General features: G+C 41.5%; 1 protein-coding gene across 1 annotated transcript in view; it reads right to left on the bottom strand.

The window, feature by feature from the left end:
* Positions 1 to 1,262: 1,262 nt before the first annotated feature.
* The window catches only part of MYLK4 (myosin light chain kinase family member 4), a 43,159-nt gene continuing 24,138 nt past the window's right edge, over positions 1,263 to 20,283 (bottom strand). The window contains exons 5-12 of the mRNA XM_066578930.1: positions 18,569 to 18,678; positions 15,335 to 15,476; positions 14,201 to 14,271; positions 10,578 to 10,706; positions 6,020 to 6,172; positions 5,800 to 5,890; positions 3,110 to 3,182; positions 1,263 to 1,577 (exon numbers count right to left, since the gene is read on the bottom strand). Coding sequence (XP_066435027.1) covers positions 3,135 to 3,182; positions 5,800 to 5,890; positions 6,020 to 6,172; positions 10,578 to 10,706; positions 14,201 to 14,271; positions 15,335 to 15,476; positions 18,569 to 18,678 — 744 coding nt within the window. The 3' untranslated portion in view covers positions 1,263 to 1,577; positions 3,110 to 3,134. The remainder of the gene's footprint in view (positions 1,578 to 3,109; positions 3,183 to 5,799; positions 5,891 to 6,019; positions 6,173 to 10,577; positions 10,707 to 14,200; positions 14,272 to 15,334; positions 15,477 to 18,568; positions 18,679 to 20,283) is intronic.

Genomic DNA, 20,283 nt, shown 5'->3' with positions numbered 1-20,283 from the left:
GACAGAAGTTGTTAGAAACCGCTTCTCCCTTCTCCTCCGGGTGCTTGGCTGTGTCTGACAGTTGAGGACCCGACCTGCTCCTGCTTGATTATTCCCTACAACTCAAGCCAGCAATGCACGAGTATTTTAAATTACTATTACCTGACATTTTAATTGTCATTACTGTTTATGAAGAGCTAAAAATGGTTCGCATGAGGTCAGAACTACAAACATTATAAAGAATGGGAAGTGGAGCTATTTAGCAAAACATTTTTTGGGGGCTACAAAACATGATCATAATAGCCATTATTATAATAAGCATCATATTCATGAATTGACAAATCTCTACTTGAACAAGATTAGAAATAAGGGTCTGTTATTTTTAAACAGCACCACTCTTTTCCATGGGCTGGGTCTGGTATTGCAGATCACCCTATTCCTCTACATGTGGTTGAGCTCCAGTATCAGACACAACCCTTGGATAATGCTGGCATTTTTTTCTAAAAGTAAAGCAGATCCTTTACAACAATCTTATACAACCCATTTAAAGGTCTTGTCAAAGTCATTTTTTTTAATCCATGCTGCCCATGGCCAAACATAATGAAAGAGGCTATAGTCACCTCTTCTAGCTCCTCGCATGTCCTGCGCCCACCTCTGTCACCCATGCCAGCTCTGTTTATAGGCTGCAGTCATCCTGTTGACGGGACGTCACAGGCTGCTGCAGCCAATCGCAGCCCTCAGTGTTCACTCATCGATGAGGTCAGCTAATTACCCCGGTACTTTGCTTTTGGCATAAATGCCATATTTATCTAATTTTGGACATATTCTAATGGACCAACTAGAAACATTATGAATTAAAGCAATATGATATTGACTATAAAAGGCAACATTTTTTTCATTGAGCAGCAACATCTTATACATTAACAATATCCTAAGTCTGACAAGGCCAAAGTTTTACATTATAAATATCAAGTTGGTCCAATCCAAAGTGTCACCAAGTGCAGAAAATCAGGGTTTTTCCAACACAGTGACTACAAGGAATCTGCACTACGTATGACTATTGCTAATAGCTGTGATTCATCCTTTTATGAGATTGCAAACCTCTCATCCTATTGAAAAACAGACCACCCAGACACAGACACACTCATAGTGTTTCAGGCTAAAAGGGTGTAACAACTTGAAATCCAATGTCAAATACACGTATTTAGCCCTAATTTGTGTAAGTAGTATGTATAATAGGAGAGAGAGCCAAGATTCGGGCATGTAGTACAGTTGTGAATGTTATGAAAGTTTCAAAACTATGTAAGAATCAGAAACCAACACATTTAAAATGGCATTCTGAGCAAAAAGTTGTGTTACAGCAACAGGAAGGACATGCGAGCATCTCGAAACCTCTGAAAAGGTCGGTAAAAAGACTCTTGAACAAGGCTGTTTTAGCATGTGAGAGAGGAAGTGGTGAAGTTAGCCGAGTCATGCCAAGATCCACCCTTAGCTGAAATGGCAGTGGCCCAGCTGGTACATCCCCAAGTCATCTCAAGGAAGGTCACAGCACCAGAACTGCTCGAATGTCTCACAGCAGACGCCACACAGCGGTGTTTCTGAATAACAAAATACAATACTTATTAGTTCAACAGTTCACGTTGTTATTTTTCCCCTAATTCATTCTTTTTATTACTTTAGGCTATACTACTCTCCAGACCTTTATTACATGGAAGGAAACTTAGCCAGAATTTCAGGGTAAACTTTCCTTTTGCGGAGGTCATTCTCCCAAATATTCCTTAGCAACAGACAGAAAATGCCATTCTTCTAGTAACAATATATGCTAAGGTGACAGCTTGAAGCGCGTCGCTATAAGAAGCTTCTCAGAGAATGTTACGTTTGATTAAATCTATGCAAATAGAAAGTTTAAATTACTTCATAAATGATAATGTATTGCACAAACCCATATATGTAAAATTCAGCAATGTTGAAAAATATACGTAAAAATATATCTAAAATGCAAATAAACAACAATGTAACATTTGACCTGAAATACTGCTAAATTCCAATGACCAAAATGAAAGTTAAAATGAATGTATCGCCTATATTTTTACTAACTAAGGCCCAATGTCTACGGAACGCACGGATTCTGAGTGCAGAATCCTGCACAGAATCTGCCCATGCCCATGGCCATGGGACATTTTCTCACCTCTCCGGATCCTGCGCTGGTCTCCTCCATCGTGGCCGGATCTTCTTTCTTCTGCATGGTTGATGCATGTGGGCACTCTGGTCGACACACCCGGCGAATGCGCAGTGGATTTTTTTGTTTACAGTATCAGCTGTGGGTGTACTATGGATCGGACGGCTTCCATTGACTTCAATGAAAGCTGTCAGTGTGGAATCCGCAGAAAAAAATGGAGCATTCTGCAATCTTCTCCCGCGTGTCCGATCTGCATGCCGTAAAAAAAAAAAAAATCGCATCCGCATGCTTTTAATTCTTTGGCAGATGCTGATGCATCCCTATGGGCAACTTGATTTGCGGATCTCCCACGCGGGTTCCGCAAGTCAAATCCGCCTGTGGACATTGGGCCTAAAACCAGATACTTATACATATTAAATTTAGTAATTTTAATTTTCTAATTGTAGAATATTTTATTTTCTGAACATGACTATTGGTCGGCCATCTTGCCTGAGATACAGTTAACAGCATTCAGAACACAATTTTAATTTTACTATAAAGCCTATGGAAGCCACCAGCTGATTGCGGCTGAAAGATAGGGCAAGACCTATCTTTTCCAGCCGCGTCAAAACATCGGCGGCGTATTCAGCCATCTGAACGAATGCATTGGGAACCAATGCTTCAGATGGTCGCGATCTTCGGCCGATGTTTTATTGTGATAAAATAGCTGCGATAATATGCTTGTGAATGAGGCCTACTTGTCAGTTAACTACAAAGTGAAACAACTAAAACAAAAAGCCTAGCAGTGAAGAGAAAACATTCCCACAAATCAACCATAAACTCAAACTTCAGTTCAATTCTTACCATCCATCCTATGACATTGCCTACAAAGGTCCCTATAGGACTAATACAGTAAAGCATACAATCTGTGCAGCTCATGCTTTCTATCTGCGCTGCCACATTTTCACAAACCTGCTTATTACTTGTGTGGAATCTGTCACTGGCCCGCAGGTGCCTCAGACACAGAGCAGCTTTCTGTATATTTCTGAAATGGAAATAATAATGAATACATCAGTTTTATGGCACACTAGAAGGGAAGACATGTGAAGGAAATAAGACCATAAGGGTACTGGTAGGAATCTGAGGCCGGTTTCACATCTGCGTCGGAACCTCCAGACGGACGTTCCGTCACAGATCCATCTGAGAATACCGGAAGAAAAACATACAGCACTTTTTTCTTCTGTACGAAAGCCGGGCGAAAAGTGGGCAGACCCCATTATAGTCAACAAGGTACGTCCGGCGCTGTTTGGTTCTTTTCAGAGATAGAGCACCGGTATCTGCCCATTGACAAGGGCTCCATTTGCATGTGGATCCCCAAGAAAATCTGTGCCAGAACTCTGAGGGTCAGCCTTGGCGTTCCATCGCAGATGAAACTTTCAGATCCACAGTGGAAAAATCCAACCTTGATTCTGACAAAAGCCATATAAACAAGGCAAAAACATAGTAAGCACAGTTAGGCCGCCGGGCAGATTTTCGCTGTGGAATCCACATCGAATATCCGCACCGCAGATCCACAGCAAATGCCTCCATAGAATGCTATGGAAAAACTTTGTTTTACTGCACACTTATGGAAACCAATTGTGGTTTCCATAAGACAAGGAAAAGTTGCAGCGTGCTCCGGTTTTGCGTGTATTCCGCACAGATGGTTTCCATTAAAGTCAATGGAAGTCATCTGACCTGCTGCCCGTCCACAATTAACATTGCAGACAGGTCATGGATTCTGCGTCATTGCCTAGCAACAGCGCGGAAAAAAAATTCAAAATCTGTACTGCGCATGTCCAATGACGAGCTACCAGGTCAATCCGCAGTAGAGATAAAAGACAAGAAATGACAGGTATGTGCGAAATTCGGCTCTGCCATGTGCAGGTTGCAAGTTCAATCCCCACGTGGTTCAGGTAGCCGGCTCAAGGTTGACTCAGCCTTCCATCCTTCCAAAGTCAGTGAAATGAGTACCCAGCTTGGTGGGGGGGGGGGGGTAATAAATAAATTACCTGAAAGCGCTGCAGAATAAGTTGGCGCTATACAAATAACAAGATTTATTATTATTTTTTTAAGCGCCGCATTACTCTGAGTGTAAATATGAGCACATTTACTAAATTCTTAATCTTGATTTTTTGTTACGCTGCATGTAAGGGAAGACGAAAGCAATGCTGCATCTTTGACTGAAGATATGTAAACCGAGAAGAAGTTTAGCTGCTAGTGTCACCTACCCCCTACTCTGATGTACGTCCCCTACATCTATTGTGCTTCTGCATTTTACTTTATAACACGTATATTGGGCATAAAATGATTAGCTTGAAATGTGACTACTCTAAGCTTTCTTCACATTTCCTTCAGCTTATGCTGACGAGCTGTGTTGCAGCTATGAGGAATATTTTGCTATTTTTTTTGTATACTAAAGGCTCAAGCAGACGGCCGGGTCGGATCCCGCGGCTCACCTCCTGCAGCGTCTCCTCCTGCAGAGCCGACGTGTCAGCGGTGACGTTTGTGTGTGGGCCTCTGCGAGGTTCGCACAGAAATAGGACATGCCGCAATTTGTCTACCGCGCAAGTTTTCATGCGGTCAAGTTGCGGCCATCTACATAGGATTGCATTAGTTTATGGCAGCGTGCATGGGCGGAAATTCTGCGGGAAATCCCGTTGCAGAATTTTACCCCGTGTGCATTCCCCCTTAACCCCTTGAGTGGCAGGTTTCCTACCACCCTGTCGTGCCCACCAGGGCAGGTTTTTTAAAATGGTCTAATCATTGAATTTCAACTAATTTTGCAGTTGCGTCTCAAAAGCCATAACTTTTTCATTTTTCCATTGACATGGCCATATGAGGGCTTGTTTTTTGCGGGACAAGTTGTGATTTTTTAAACAGGGGGGAGGAAAAAAAGAAATGGGGAAAAAAGAAAAAAAGGGGCCATGTCATTAAGGAGTTAAATAATGTATTAACTTCCTTCTCTGGGTCATTACGGCGCACACGGATACCACATGTGTGATTGTATTTTTGATTTTTTACAAAGTAAAGGGAGACAAGTGTTTTTATTGGTTTTTTTATAATTTTTTTACTTTTTTTTTTTTAATTAAAAAATTTTTTTTTTTTTGTCCCTTTAGGGGACTTCCACAGGGACCCATCAGGACCCCTGATCACATTCCGGGGGTCCGATGGTGACAGCCCTTTACATGCTGCAGTGACAGCCCTTTACATGCTGCAGTCACATAGACTGCAGCATGTAAAGGGTTAACACAGCAAAGATCGGAGGTTTTCTCTGATCTCTGCTGTAAGAGCAGGTACCTAGCTGTCCTCTGACAGCTAAGAACCAGCTCTCCCTGCCACAGAGACCATCGGCTTGCTTCTGACAAGCCGATGGTCTCTATGGCAACTTGTAAACAAAGCAGGACATTGCCGACACATCGGCAATATCTTTTGCTGGTTTTTCAAAGCCCTTGCACTACTCTGTGTGGGTCTGTGCAGGCAGAGCACACTGTCACAGCTTGTGGCATTGTGCTCTGCAGCTCCCATAGTCATACATAGCCCGGGCTGTGTCGCTATGAGCAGTGGAGCTCGTCCCGGGCGTGCCACTCAAGGGGTTAAAAGGATAATTCTTGTTTGTTTACCTTTGAAGCAACTTTCTTATTAATTACATAGTGCAATTTGGAGTCTGTCAACCACGGATGTTTTAGAGCTTCACTTGCACTCATTCTCCAGCTAGAGAGAAAAGAATAATAATTATCATCATCAGATAAATACATTAGAAATTTATGTAAAAGTTCTGCAAATATGCACCTATTCCCTTAAAACACTTTCTGTAAATACAGTTGATAGGACCCTGCTTACCATTTTTCCTTTATCAGCAATTTAGAGATGAAATCTTTAGCACATTCTGAGATATTTTGGAATTCTTCTCCTTCAAAGTCAAACTCAGCTGCTATGATGTTGTTTAGTGTTTCACTGTCATTTTCCCCTAAAAATGGTGAGAGCCCACTCAGCCTAGTGGGTAAAAAAATATAACATTTGATATAAAGAAAATTTATAAAATCGTAATTATTAAATAAGGCAAATTTTCTGCGGCTCAAATGTCATGCTGTTGTTCTATAGATCCTTTTAAATAAAACAAGCCACCATTTATGTTTGCAATGGGTGTGCCAACTAAAATGAAACAGATCCCAAGTCTAGAAGCCCCTGCCAGCGCTGCAGTGTGATGTAGAGAAGTTCCACTCCGCTGGCCAGAGCTACAGCGGGGGAGGGGCAGAAGAGATTGGCGCAGGGTGCCCATGGTGGAGGCCTCATGTGAGGCTGTGTAAAAGGGGTTCCACCCCCATGATATCGGCCCAGAAGAACCACCCCATTGGTAGGGCTAGTGTTGTGGGAGGGGAGTTGCTGCCCCCCACCCCTCCCCCAAGGGAACAAGTCCTCAGGCTTGAAAGTTTTTTTAGACACCTGAGGTGTCATATAATAGGAAGTGTAGCTGTGCCACTTGAGTGAAGTGACGCAGCTGCAGAAGGGAGGAAGCAGCACCAGCAACTACTGTGAGGAGCCACAAAGAGAGGAGTGCAGAGACTTGGCGGTGGCCACTACTTTGGGGTGAGCGGCATGTCTGAGCACTGTCTCTACGCTGAGTGAGCAGCCCTGGAGGAGAGTCATGATGACCTGACAGCAAAGTGGCCCTGATGACCCTTTGCCTTTGTTTAGTAAATAACATCACCATCCACAAAACCCCTTGCATCATCAGCTACCAGCAACCCCACGATGCCTCTAATTCACAAAGATCATGTGACACCTACTATCACTTAACATGTTTGCCACTTTGGGGGGCTGTTTAGTGGGTGATTTTTGATTTTTTTACCCATTGTTATAACTCATGTATGTTCTTATTTAGTCGGTATTAGTGACAAGTTCTCATAGTTTGCAGTTAAAATCAGCAGGGTGGGTAGAGACTAGCTGTTATGACGTCTCCCATACAGTACACAGAGAGAACCGATCAGATGCTGCTCCCCTATCTCTCTGTAGCAGACCCTCAGAATCATCAGCAGCATGGAGTACTATATAAAGCAGTAATAAGCAGCATAGTTGTGAATGCTAAGTACTAGGGTGAGACAGCAAACACTTACTAGCCAGCAGCAGCCTGTGTGTAGGTCATTGCCTCTGTCTCTACAACTTGTCCCTCCACCTCATCCCCTCTCCATAGACTTCTTATGGCATCATGTAACCTGATCCCTCAGTGAGTCGATCCAGCTAGCCTCTCTCAAGATGCATTTAGCAATGAACTGTGAGTGAATGATCAGTGCAGGATGCAAGGGGAGGAGACAAAGTGGCTGATAAGTGTTGAAAGATGCATTTTTCTCTTATTAGATAAAAATAATATCATAAAATAAGTTTATTTTCTTCGCTTGTACTATTTATTTATACAAAATTTGTTGAAATGACAGTGCCTATTTTAAAAACCTGACAGTTTGCTGTAATTAGCCAAAGAGGAAAGACACAAGTTAAATGATGTGGCAAATATTTTATGCACTTTAGCCCATAAATGATACACAATATAGGGAAGTATTGCACACATACTGTGATCAGCATTGTTCTGCACTGTGAAAACAGTTCTGTGTAAATCACTGAATGCTAAATTTTTAATGTGGACTAATATAAAAAGGCGTTACATGCATATGTAATGTCCCAGAATATCATCCTGGTTCCCTCCATAAATGCCATACATGTTTGTCTCATGTAGATGCACTGTGCAAGCTTGTCTTATTATATCCAGTATGTGTGTTGCACAGCTGCGGCGCTTAAGATGTTAACTCTTCATAAAATCATAGTCTGCCTGTGACTGTATCAGTCTGTCATGTCATGTGGTATGAGTGAAGGTATAAATAGGAGTGCTTGAGAGCAGGAAGAGGAGACCATCTTCTAGAGTTGGAGAGTGCCATCTTGCTTGACACAAGAGAGAGTGCTAACACAGAGCCACATGGAAGCACCTACAGCTTCCTTGTGGTGAAGATGGAGGAGAAGGAGAGATATCCCGTAGCGATTGCATTTTGAGTGAGAGTAGAGTGAGCCCAAGCCTAAGAGAAAGCAACTGTAAGTTAGTGGGGCTTTTTTCACAGCGAATTCGCTGCGTTTTTTTCCCCAGATGTCAATGGGACATTTTAATGGTAAATTTGTAACGCACTAAAAATGCAATTTGACGTTGTTGCGTTTTTGGTGCAGTGCGAATTTAACATTAGAAAGTCCCATTGACATCTGGGAAAAAAAACGCTGCGAATATGCAGCAAAAAAAAAAACACTAGTGGGTAGTCACCCTAAGTTCAAAGCTGTGGAGTGCAAGGCTAGTGCAGAACTACTAATCCAAGCTGCCATTTTCCTACACGACCGTCCAGATTTATGATCACCGTGTAGAGGTACACCAAATAATTGTCACACCCACGCGTCCATAAGTCTATGAGAGCGGGGTGAAGGTACTGCCATTCTGTGCCTTCGTTTACACGTGTGCGTCTTTCAGTCTAATAGAGCCGTGTTAAAGTCTAATTTCTGCACAGCATAATTTTACCTGCACTGTAAAGTTTGAAAAGTCTAAATTGCCTTGTATCATTGTCTTCATTCAAGTAAAGTTAATACCGGGCCCTAACTGTTCCTGGGGACCTGAAGTACCGTATACCAGTGTCTGTGTTTATTCCCCCGACGTGCGATATATCGGTGTGTGGGAACGGTAGCATCACCTGTGACAACAACTACTACCCCCCTCATCCAGTTTATTGGCATTTCCTATCCTAGGGGTGTCAAAAGTGTCCTGCAATCCTGCCTTGGCCTTGGCTATGTGTCATCCCTCTGGGACAAGGAGCCGGTGAGTGCTGCCATGACAAGCCAACACTTATCCCTCCCAGCTCCTCACATAGGTCAAGTGTCCAGGGTACCCCTCTGGGGTGTTGCACATACTCTTACTAAAATGAATACAGGCCATATTCAAGTGTATATGATATGGAAACATTGTATACACGAGCCTTTATATCTGATTCTTACAGAAAGTCAAATCTCCCTTTAGAATTTAATTTTAAAGCATACCTACCGTTTTAGATGACTATAAAGAATAAGCTGCCAAGTGTGTGTACATTAAGAATAACACTATTTCTGACCATTAAATGACTTGTATCCTACATTGATAACCATTTTTTACTCTGCAGCCTGTATCTGTAATTCTCAGTTGTCTCTGAGCTCATGGGAGAAATCTAGCTGTTGTGCTGTGTTCTATACATTGTACACAGAACCAAAAACAGATTCTGCCCCTTACTCTCTGTAGCACACACACAGAGGCATAACATCATCATATAGCACACAAAATAATTACTGAACAATGGAGGTGTGATTCCAGTAGCTATAACACAGTAACTCATTCACTGTAAACTATAGCAGCATGTCTGTATGCATCTCTACTTCTGTCTTCCTTTTTCTCCATCTCCACTCCTCTCTATTGACTTATATGGGAAGAATGAGTCAGGACCCTTCCCCACCTTCTGTTGTCCTTTTACTTAATTATATTCATAGAGATGACTATCACTTGAAAATAGGCAGTAGACAGTAAATTAGAATGAAGGGAGACCCCTAGTGGCCAGCATTTTAGAATGATTTGTTTCAACACAAAACTGCCGTTTTAGGTAAATACAATAATTTGCACTTTTGCTAGTTATCACATTTGCTATCACATAGGCATACGTTCTTTAGGATGAAAGGTTAAGTTAGGTCATAGGGCGGTTTAATTTATATCCTTTGCACCCAAAGATTACAGCTAGTTGGCACTAATTGAGTATTGGGCCCTATCAACTGCCTATCTGTGGCCCACAATCTGGACTTGAGTTGGGAACGGTGAGAGGTAATAAGCAAACAAATAGCTCACATGTTGGAAAAGATGCTGTGCGCTGGAGGAGATACTGTTCATGGGGGAGTATTTTTCATGGTGGGGAGGTAAAATAAAATGCACAATTCTTCAAATTAAAATGATGTTCTGTGTAAATGACATACATTCACTTATCTTTCTATTGAGTACAGACCTTTCAATATGTTTATTATTTGCAAATGTAAATGTAATAGCCTGAACTCGTATGAACACCACAGGTCTCATGTTATTCCAATTTCAAATATGCTGCATGTAATGTGATTGCAGGCTCTCCATTTAATGGATGGTAATGAAATTTTCTCTTGGCTGACTCTAGTCTCGTATATGAAAAGATAAAAATATTTATCTTCCACTGCCCTCACTGTTCCAACTGCGCCACCCATGTTTTTCTTTAAAGACCGGTACAAAAGCTAGTTCAGCAAAAGAGACTAGAAACCGAATAAAAATCTAAGCAAAAATGAGATAAAGCATATTTCACACAAAACAGACTGAAGTTTTTAGCCAACTCACAGCATGTAGGCAATGACTCCCACACTCCACATGTCTGTGGGAAAAGAGACAAATTCGTAGTTCACAACTTCAGGGGCAAGGAACTCTGGAGTACCAAAGTGTACTTTCAATTTTTCCCTTGGCTTATACCTAGAGCGTGAATAAAAGAAAGATAAAATATAATTTCAAAGGAATGACCTAGCATAAAATTTCAGAGGATTGGGTTTTGGCTGCATCGGAATTACATTCCATGCAACCTACTCTGCAGGAAGAATAGAGTCTGACACAAGAACATAAACACGGATCATAGATACAATGACTAATGACTGGAATGGAAGAAACTGGCAGGCAACAATACAGGAGAAGTACTTAGGGGGCTGGTCCGCATAAATCACATCGAAGCAGGACCTGTTAACAAGATGACAGCCGGGGTGCTGTAATCTAAATGTTTGCGGTCTGTGACTGAATGATTACAGCTTCTTAGGGGAGAATAAACTTGCAAATCAATTTGTAAAAATAAATAATAATAATATGTTGAAATTAATTTGTTTTCTTTTTGTAAAATAATAGCCATTCTAGATCCACACTGCCGGTGGAATAGGTACTCCGATAAGTGCCAATAGTTTTGCATCATTTTCAATCTGTTTCATGCAGTACGCCTGCCATATAATAAACTCCAGCAAACTAGATGATGAGCCGATAGCAGGAAGATTCTACCTATCAATTATAGCCTAAGGCTTTATTCACAGGGGCGTTTTATCACAGCGATTTTGCCGCGATAAAACGCCGTCCGGCCGTTCTATAACTCACAATTTTGGACAAACACAATCTAACAAAACTAATAACACACAATTATATTGTTCAAGTCTTACTGAGCAAATTGAGTAAACATCCACAGTACAGAGAGAGAAAAGTAAGTGAAGTTCTATGTTAATCAGTCTCCAAGAGCTAATTTAAAAAAGGTGTTTCAACTAAGAAAAAAGATTGAACGTGCGATTTTCACAGGTGCTTTTGCAATTAAATATTTGTGCAAAATGCCTGGTTACTGACAAATCTATTCTTCTGAGGAAAGATTGGTCAGTATTAACCATGCCTCGATATAAGCAGCTTTTGGAAAAAAGACATGTTGTGGAGACACATTAAGTTGGAAAAGCTAAATAGCTGGGTGTACAGCGTTCTATAGTTGGACCAAAAATATACAGAAAATTCAGGACTTTTGCTACTCTCTCTAGGTGTGGGCATCCTGTTGAGATCACTACAAGGACAGTGGGCAATCCTGAAAGAAGCATGAAAGAACCCAAGGCTAACAGAAAAAGACCGACAGAAGACTCTACGAACTGCAGAAACCTCTGTTCATGTATCCATTACTAGAAAAACACTGAACAAAAGTGGTATTCTTGTAAGAAAAAAAGTCACTGCTATCCAAAAAAGCAGAGCAGCCCTATTAACTGTTTACTGCACGAACTTCCAAAAACATGACAAAAATCATATTCTATATAATCTGCAACTAACCAACTATGCCATCCAGTGACTGCATTGAGAGCCATGTAGTAATACCATGGAGTGTCTCATATCTGCTACACCATGGAATCAAGAGGCAGAGCCATTCCCTTAAGAAATATATGCACTGTATCATAAACAATTACAACATTCACTGAAGGGTTAACTTTATCCAAGACTACCTGGATGTTTCACAATGCTTCTGGAAAAATGTTCTATGGACAGATGAGACAAAAGTCAAACTTTTTAACATAAATACATAAAACTATATTTGGAGGGGAAAAAAACACCACCAACTAAGCCTCACTCCAACTGTGAGGCATGGTGGAAGGAACATCATGGTCTAGAGCTCTTTATTGCCTCATAACCTGGACATAATAGGATCAATGAAGGAACAATGAATTTTAAGGTGTACACTTTGGAGGAGAATAGAAGGGCAGCCGTCCATGACCTTGAGCTGACGAGGTGTCGAGTGATGCAACTGTCACCCAAAGGACACAAGTAAATCAACTAAATTTGCAAAAGATCAACTAAAGTTGAAAAAGATAAAGATTTATGCTGTGGAATGGCGGCCAAGTCACAGTCCTGACTTTAAGGTACCCGAGAAATATTGAGGAACTGAAACTCATTTGTGGGGTTGAGTGGTTTAAAATCCCTCCTCAACACTATAAAAATCTTATTTGCAGATAGAAGAAATGTTTTGTGGAGGGGATTATAATGGGAAAAAACAGATTTGTCAGTGACTTAGATTTATGTGACTTTAATCAACAAATCACCTGTAAAAACCACTAAAAATACCGTTGACAATTAGCTCTCAGAGAAGTCATTAACATAGAGGTTCACTTACTTTTTCTTCTTGCACTATGGATGTTTACTCAATGTGCTCAATAAAAGACATGAACGGTAAACCGGTTTGTGTGTATTACTGTAATAAGGACCCTTTTACATGGAACGCTTACCATTCATATTCTCGCTGGATTATTCAAACCTGAACAACAAGAGATAATTCGTTTGCTTATCTGCGTCATTCAGTTTCTGCAGGGTTAAAAACCAAACGACGATCAGTCTGTGTAAACAGGCAGTTGTTCATCTATGAACGACTGCCTGTTTACTGTGAATGGAGGAAGTGATCTCCGGCACATTCAGCCTTCATTTACTGAGCGATCATCACTCCTGTGTGAAAGCATAGGAATAGAGATGAGCGAGTATACTCGCTAAGGCTAACTACTCGAGCGAGTAGTGCCTTAGCCGAGTATCCTCCCGCTCATCTGTAAAGATTCGGGGGCCGGCGGGGGAGAGCGGGGAGGAACAGAGGGGAGATCTCTCTCTCCCTCCCCCCCCCCCCTCCCCCCTGCTCACTGCCGCAACTCACTTGTCACCTGCGCCGGCAGCCGAATCTTTACAGACGAGCGGGAGGATACTTGGCTAAGGCACTACTCGCTCGAGTAGTTAGCCTTAGCGAGTATACTCGCTCATCTCTACATAGGAACAATAATCGCTGTGGAGACTGTCGGACGCTAAAGTGCCTGATAATTGTCTTGTGTAAACGGACCCTTATACTATGATTTTCTATAACTGTGACTTAGATAACAATCAGACCAAATATGTTAGGGCCCATTTACACGGAGCGATAATCCAGCTTTGAGCGATCATTTTGCATAAACTTTTAAGTAGCTACTTAAGAGCAATTAAATGTGCCTTAGCTGAATGCAGTTAATAGACAGAGGGCTCTTATCTGCTTTTAGTTCTTTTGTTCTTCGACGGGAAACAATGCTATCAGCACTCCCCGTGGAGAACTGCTGATAAGGCTGAACGACGATTTTTAGGTTGGCCTAAATTTAATGATCAGCTAGCAGTGCACGAAAATGCATTATGGCTGCGCATTTAGACGCAACGATTATCACTTAAACGATCGCTTTTCAGCGATTTTTGAGCGATCATTGCTCCACGTAAATGAGCCTTTAGAAATTAATACAAAAATCCAAGTAATTCCAAAGGGGTCACTTACTTTTTCTTGCAACTATAGGATAAACCTCATTCATTTATTATGGATATCACAAGAGAATATGCACATTTGTCTTAGCTCCTCTTTAGATACCTTCTATATCACACACATTTTCATTATTTAAAGTTCAAATATTTACCTTCTAGCCAAGCCAAAATCAATAATTTTGATCTGATAATCTGCGCGACTCACGCACATGATGTTCTCTGGCTGAAATCAACGGAAAAAGGAAATTACATTGCTAAAAGTGTTAATATGCAACTGGCTTTTAAGGTTACATTGTATATGTTATCATGAATGAACTTCATTATATGATGATAATTGTCACAAACCATGCCTTGACCAACAGTCTAGGTTCTGGTTGGCACGTCACATTCTCATTAGTTATTCAATTCTGCTATTTCTGCTGCAGCTTGGGCTCCGCCATGTCACCAGACTCTGTTCCTGATTAGTAAGGTTTCATTCTCCTGCTAGTTCTAAATCACTCAGCTGTTGGCCTTTAACAATATTATCTGGCTCCATAGCTCAGTTACTTCAGATTTTCGCTGCCAGTTAATATTGCTCCTTGTCAGTGTTCTTTGATGCAATTTATTCAGATACTCTTCCTATGTTTCTGATCCAGCCTGTCATTGATTCTGACTTTGGATTTTCTTGGCTGTGCTTTGGATTCTGACACCAGATTGCTTGACTTCTGCTTGCTGTACTTTGCCTTAGATTCCTTTGGGTTTTCACCCTGCTCCGTACAAGATTCTGATTTCAGATTATCCTTCAGCTCTGACATGCACCCCGTCTTCCCGGAACCGACCATTGCCTTGTCTTCTTTATTATCCCTAGTCCACATTCGGTTAATGCCTTGTTGACGCATCCAGGAGGCTCCTTGCAGCCAAATCCAAACCCCTGTGAGGGGGACAATGGAGAAGACTGGGAGCCCCAAATATTTTACTAAGTAGCGTGAATTGTCCCACTACTGTGGGACAATTTTGATGGGTGAGTTGGACCTAATATGTTACAATAATACCAATAGCACGAGTGGACAATACTAGCCTTTTCTGAATACATCATAATATATATAGTGCACTTGAACCTCAAGACTGGACTCATATCTGTAAATCACAGCACTGACACAAATTTCATAATTGGTTCACAAATGGGCAACTACTGTATGAAATACAAGACAAGTACACATGGCAATTCAGGTCTCTAGAAATGTATTCTAAAGGGTAGCATGCCATAACAATGACAAGACGTCTATGTATCTTTAAATTGATAATACCTTAAGATCCAAGTGTATAATGTACATTTGATGCATGTACTGAATCCCTTCACAGATTTGCTTTATAAATAAAATTGTGTCCACTTCCGAGAGGTTGGAGTTCTCATCAATAATCCTGTCAAATAATTCTCCACCATCCACACTGTTGAAACAAGAATTAATCCACATGAATGGATGGCCCAAGGCAATTCAAAGACATTAAATAACTAGTTTCAAATTGGTTGATTTATATATAGCTTCATATTTATAGTTAATATGATACTTAAAGGGGTTGTCTCGCGGCAGCAAGTGGGGGTATACACTTCTGTATGGCCATATTAATGCACTTTGTAATATACATCGTGCATTAATTATGAGCCATACAGAAGTTATTCACTTACCTGCTCCGTTGCTGGCGTCCCCGTCGCCATGGATCCGTCTAAATTCGCTGTCTTCTGGCGTTTTTAGACGCGCTTGCGCAGTCCGGTCTTCTGCCTGGTGAATGGGGCCACTCGTGCTGGAGAGCTGGTCCCGCGTCGTCATCGTAGCTCCGCCCCGTCACATGTGCCGATTCCAGCCAATCAGGAGGCTGGAATCGGCAATGGACCGCACAGAGCCCACGGTGCACCATGGGAGAAGACCCGCGGTGCATCGTGGGTGAAGATCCCGGCGGCCATCTTAAAGAAGGAAGAAAGAAGTCGTCGCAGAGCGGGGATTCGGGTAAGTAATATATATATTTTTTTTTTAACCCATCCCTTGGGTTTGTCTCGCGCCGAATGGGGAGCCTATTGAAAAAAAAAAAAAAACGTTTCGGCACGAGACAACCCCTTTAAATTCCATCAGTAAATTAGGAACTTGAATCACAAGCAATGACTGTAAACATTCACTTTAGAAGCACGAGGGTTTGGGGGTGATAGAAAATAGAGAGGATAATAAACTCCTTGCTCTATTGGCTCTGTTTATGAAACATGTCTTATTAAGTGGAGGTTTCATGAAGACAATCCATGTCCATATGCCACGTTAAGGCATATGGATGTCATAGAGGAGTGTCCTCGACTTGGAACACTCTCTTAAGAACAAGAACAGGAGCCACTGTTACTAGACCTGAGCCTCCGTGTATTGCGTGGATGGAGATTCATCCAAATACTGCCATAAAATACCCCTTTTTTCCTACAGCTGAAATGTCTCTCTAACCACAGCTCTCCTGGAAAAATGAACTGATCACCACAGCGGCTCTTATCTGATAGCGGTTGTCTCAGATGAGCTCAGCTTTTCAGATTCAGAGCCCCCAATCCAGTGCAGAATTAACTCTATTTGTCTGATTTAGAGTAATATATCTTAAATTACATAAATACAATTTCTTCATAGAGATGAAGTGAATTTCCCTAATAGACAAATTGGGATTCTTGACTATGTAGTTTTTAGTTTCAAAGAAAACTTCGATTTTAGCAATACTCTACAGTTAAAATTTTTGAGTTTAGAAACTTTGTAAATACTTTCTTTTACTTATCTTGCACGATTCTTCACTATATATAATTGTCCCTACCATTCAAACTTAACCCTTTCCAATCCATTGTCTGACATCTTCCAACATTCTGATTGAAGCCTGTACAGCTCCAATGTCAGAAGACATCCGGCAGGGTATTCTTACTGTATATTACTGGCCGCTCTGTTGTCAGGGGCCTCTCCGGTATGTCACATACTGCAGTACTGGCTCTAGCCAGCAGATGGCACCATTGTATAAATCGCAGAAAGAGAAAGTCCCCTAGGAAGCCTTGAATCTAAAATTGGATTGCAAAGGGTTAAAGGGTGTTCCAACAGGATTAATCTAGCTGATTGGGGGGGTCTGACCACTAGGATACTCAACAATCTGACAAATGGGAGTCCGGTCAGTCGACAAATAAACATAGCAGAGGTTGTGCATGCTCCAGTCCTTTCAATGAGACCTCCAGAGATCAAAGAGAATAAGAGTAAAAACTGGCAGTGGAGAAGGCGTGGAGTTTCTCCTGCTCCTGCCCTGGCTGACCCTCACTATACAAGCAAACAGGATCTCATTATTAACCCTTTTTGGGACCCACCAAATGCTTGTATATTTTAAACTCCCGCTGAACTGATGAAGGGGTTATCCCCGTAATGCGTTTTCTTATGCTGATCACGTACTTTATTAAATAAAAGGAGAAGTTTCCTAAACCTTTGGTCACTTCCTATTTGCTTTAACCTGGAGTGTTGCGCCTTCTGCACTGCCAGTTTTTAGTCCTATCCTCCTGCTCTGTCATGCCCACCCAGGTGGTGCATCATCTTGTCAGGCAACACCTCCACCATTGAAGTTACCACTCCACTCTCTTCACCACTTATGTAGCATCATTGTTCACAACAAACACGACCGTACGGGTTTTGCTCCACCCCTCTCTTTCCTCCTTGTCCAGAGAATGAAGGGCGCTTGAACTCGTCAATTTTTGAAGCTGTCATTGAAAATAATGGATCGGCAACACGCATGCAGGATCTCCATTGGGGACCATCCAGACGTCAGTTCTCGCGAACATTGGGAGTCCCAACATTGAGACCTTCGCCGATCAACTTGTTATCCCCTATACCATGGATAATCAATAACTTAAAGGGGTTCTGACACTAAAAAAAAAAATTGTACTCACCTTGCCTGGCCAGGTCCGATCGCCAGGCATGTCCCCTCCGTCCGGCATCTTCTTCTGTGGCTTGTAGAAGCAGAGCAGGAGCGGTCAAAATGACCGCTTCCTGCTCTGCTCCATCCGTCAGCCACTTCCGAGGTGAACGGACGGGCCGCCCACAGCAAGCACGTCACAAGCAGTGCTTGCTGTGGGCGGCCCGTCCGCCCTGACTGAACTCAGAGATTCTGCGCGTGCGCAGTGGAGACGCGGCCCGTCCTGACTCCTGTCAGAGGGCACCTCTCCACTGCGCATGCACGCGATCCCGCAGCGGCGCGGTTCGTGGAGGAAGAAGCAGAAGAACAGCGCCTGCCGGGGAATGACCCCCCCCCCAATGTCAACAACAACAGGAGACAAGGTAAGTATTCTGTTTTTATGCTTTAACAGCCATTAAATCGTGGGTTCCCTGTGTCCATTAGGCAGACCAGGGAACAATGGCTGCTAAAGCATAAAAACATTATTCATGTCAGAACCCCTTTAATCACGGTACATGGAAGGCTGGTATATCAATGACAAAGATTATTGTGAATTGTACGCAGCAGACATATTAAAATAAATAAATAATAGCACCTACTATTCCATGACTAGAATGACGTCATTTCGGGACTCGTAGGCATCATATAATTGAATGAGATTAATATGATTTAGCTGGTTCATGACCTGTATCTCATTTTTCACTTCTTCCTGTAAGTAAAGATTAAATTATTCTTTATTACTTCTGCTGTCATCTTAAAGGTTGTGGTCATGTGTAAAGTGAAAATGCGCACACAAGGTGATTTCTTGTTCAACAACATCTAGGTCACTGGATACATGCAGCAATTTTTTCCATATAATGTTGCCAATGTTTCATCATATGGTTTTCCAGGCATACAAATTGGAGACATATATTATGTTTCACATTGTCAATTTCTTTGGCAGTGAAAAAACCCTGCCACAAGTTGGCCAGTTGCCATTTTTATGCATGACTTCAGTTCTCTTGCACGTTGAATTAAAAAAAATTGATGGTGTCAATATTCAACTTAAAGACCTGTTCCTAATTCCTTTTTATACATTTTTTGTCTGATAATCCGGCACCGATACAGTAGAAGAATTTGAAACGTTCATACTAAGCATTGTTAACCCTTAAAAATGAGTTTTTATACACTTCTTTATTAGAGGTGCTGTGTGCACAAAGCCTTTGTGGTAATGCAAGAGATGTTGTATTGTTCCCTAATACAGAGTCTCCATGTGATGCTCTCATGAAGAGCATAGCTGTATGCAATGGTCATAGAAACTAATGTATCTAAAAAAAAAAGTAGAATTTTTTAAAATTAAGACAAATTCTTATATATTTCAGCAATCGTATAAGAGGAGGCAAACAATTGTGTCGATTTTTGAATAATAAAAGCATTATAGTGGTTTGTCGTGAACCAGACGCTCACATCAACCCGATATACTAGATGCATACGCATTTTAATGACGCAAAGAGAAAAGACAACTTTACAAGTTAATAAATTAGCATTAAATCACATTTGGATTAACCGCTTTAGTGGCACGCCCGGAAAATCTCTGGGGCTTGCTGCATTGACCATACAGTTAACCCCCCGGAAGATTTCTGTGGACAGCTCTAGTGCTGAAATGTGCAGAGCACTGAGCTGTCATGTGAAATCTTCCTGGGTTTTTACTGCATACTCAGTGCAGCAAGCCCCAGAGATTTCCCTGCCATAATAACAACTGTCAAAGTACTCCAGTACTTTTAAATACTTGCGAGATTTAATTGCATTGTTGACTTATTTAAAAAACATGCCGTCTGAGGCATGACATGGTAATAATAAACCTGCCACTGAATGGGTTAATCGATCTTCAATGTATGCCCCCCCACCCCCCCGGCCCCTTTTGGATTTTCTTGTGAGTTTATCTATTGCAAATATTTTTAAAAAGGAAATGTCACAATTATGTGCATCAAATAGAACGGTTTGAAACATTAGAAACTCAGTGTCTGGTATAGTTGTGTGTAATATCATATATGTGTTCTAAAAATCTACGTTTTTATTTAAGTGTTGAGTTGCCCACATAGATTTTAAGTGGGACTGTCATTCCATATGTAATTAGACTACCGCTGCCTAAGTGCTCCCAGTGCTAAACCATCTTGTTGTATAAGTTGTTTGTATTCTATTGAGTATTGCCCAGTAAGATTAATGTCTAATTTCATAAATGTTTGACCCGCTAACACAGTAGTATCTTGTGCACAATAATCAAAGCACACTATCGGGGCAATTCCATTGGGGGAATTTACTCATGCAAGACAAA

Source organism: Eleutherodactylus coqui, chromosome 9, assembly GCF_035609145.1.
Source record: "Eleutherodactylus coqui strain aEleCoq1 chromosome 9, aEleCoq1.hap1, whole genome shotgun sequence".
Lineage (NCBI taxonomy): Eukaryota > Metazoa > Chordata > Amphibia > Anura > Eleutherodactylidae > Eleutherodactylus > Eleutherodactylus coqui.
This window is presented reverse-complemented; position numbering and strand designations above follow the sequence as displayed.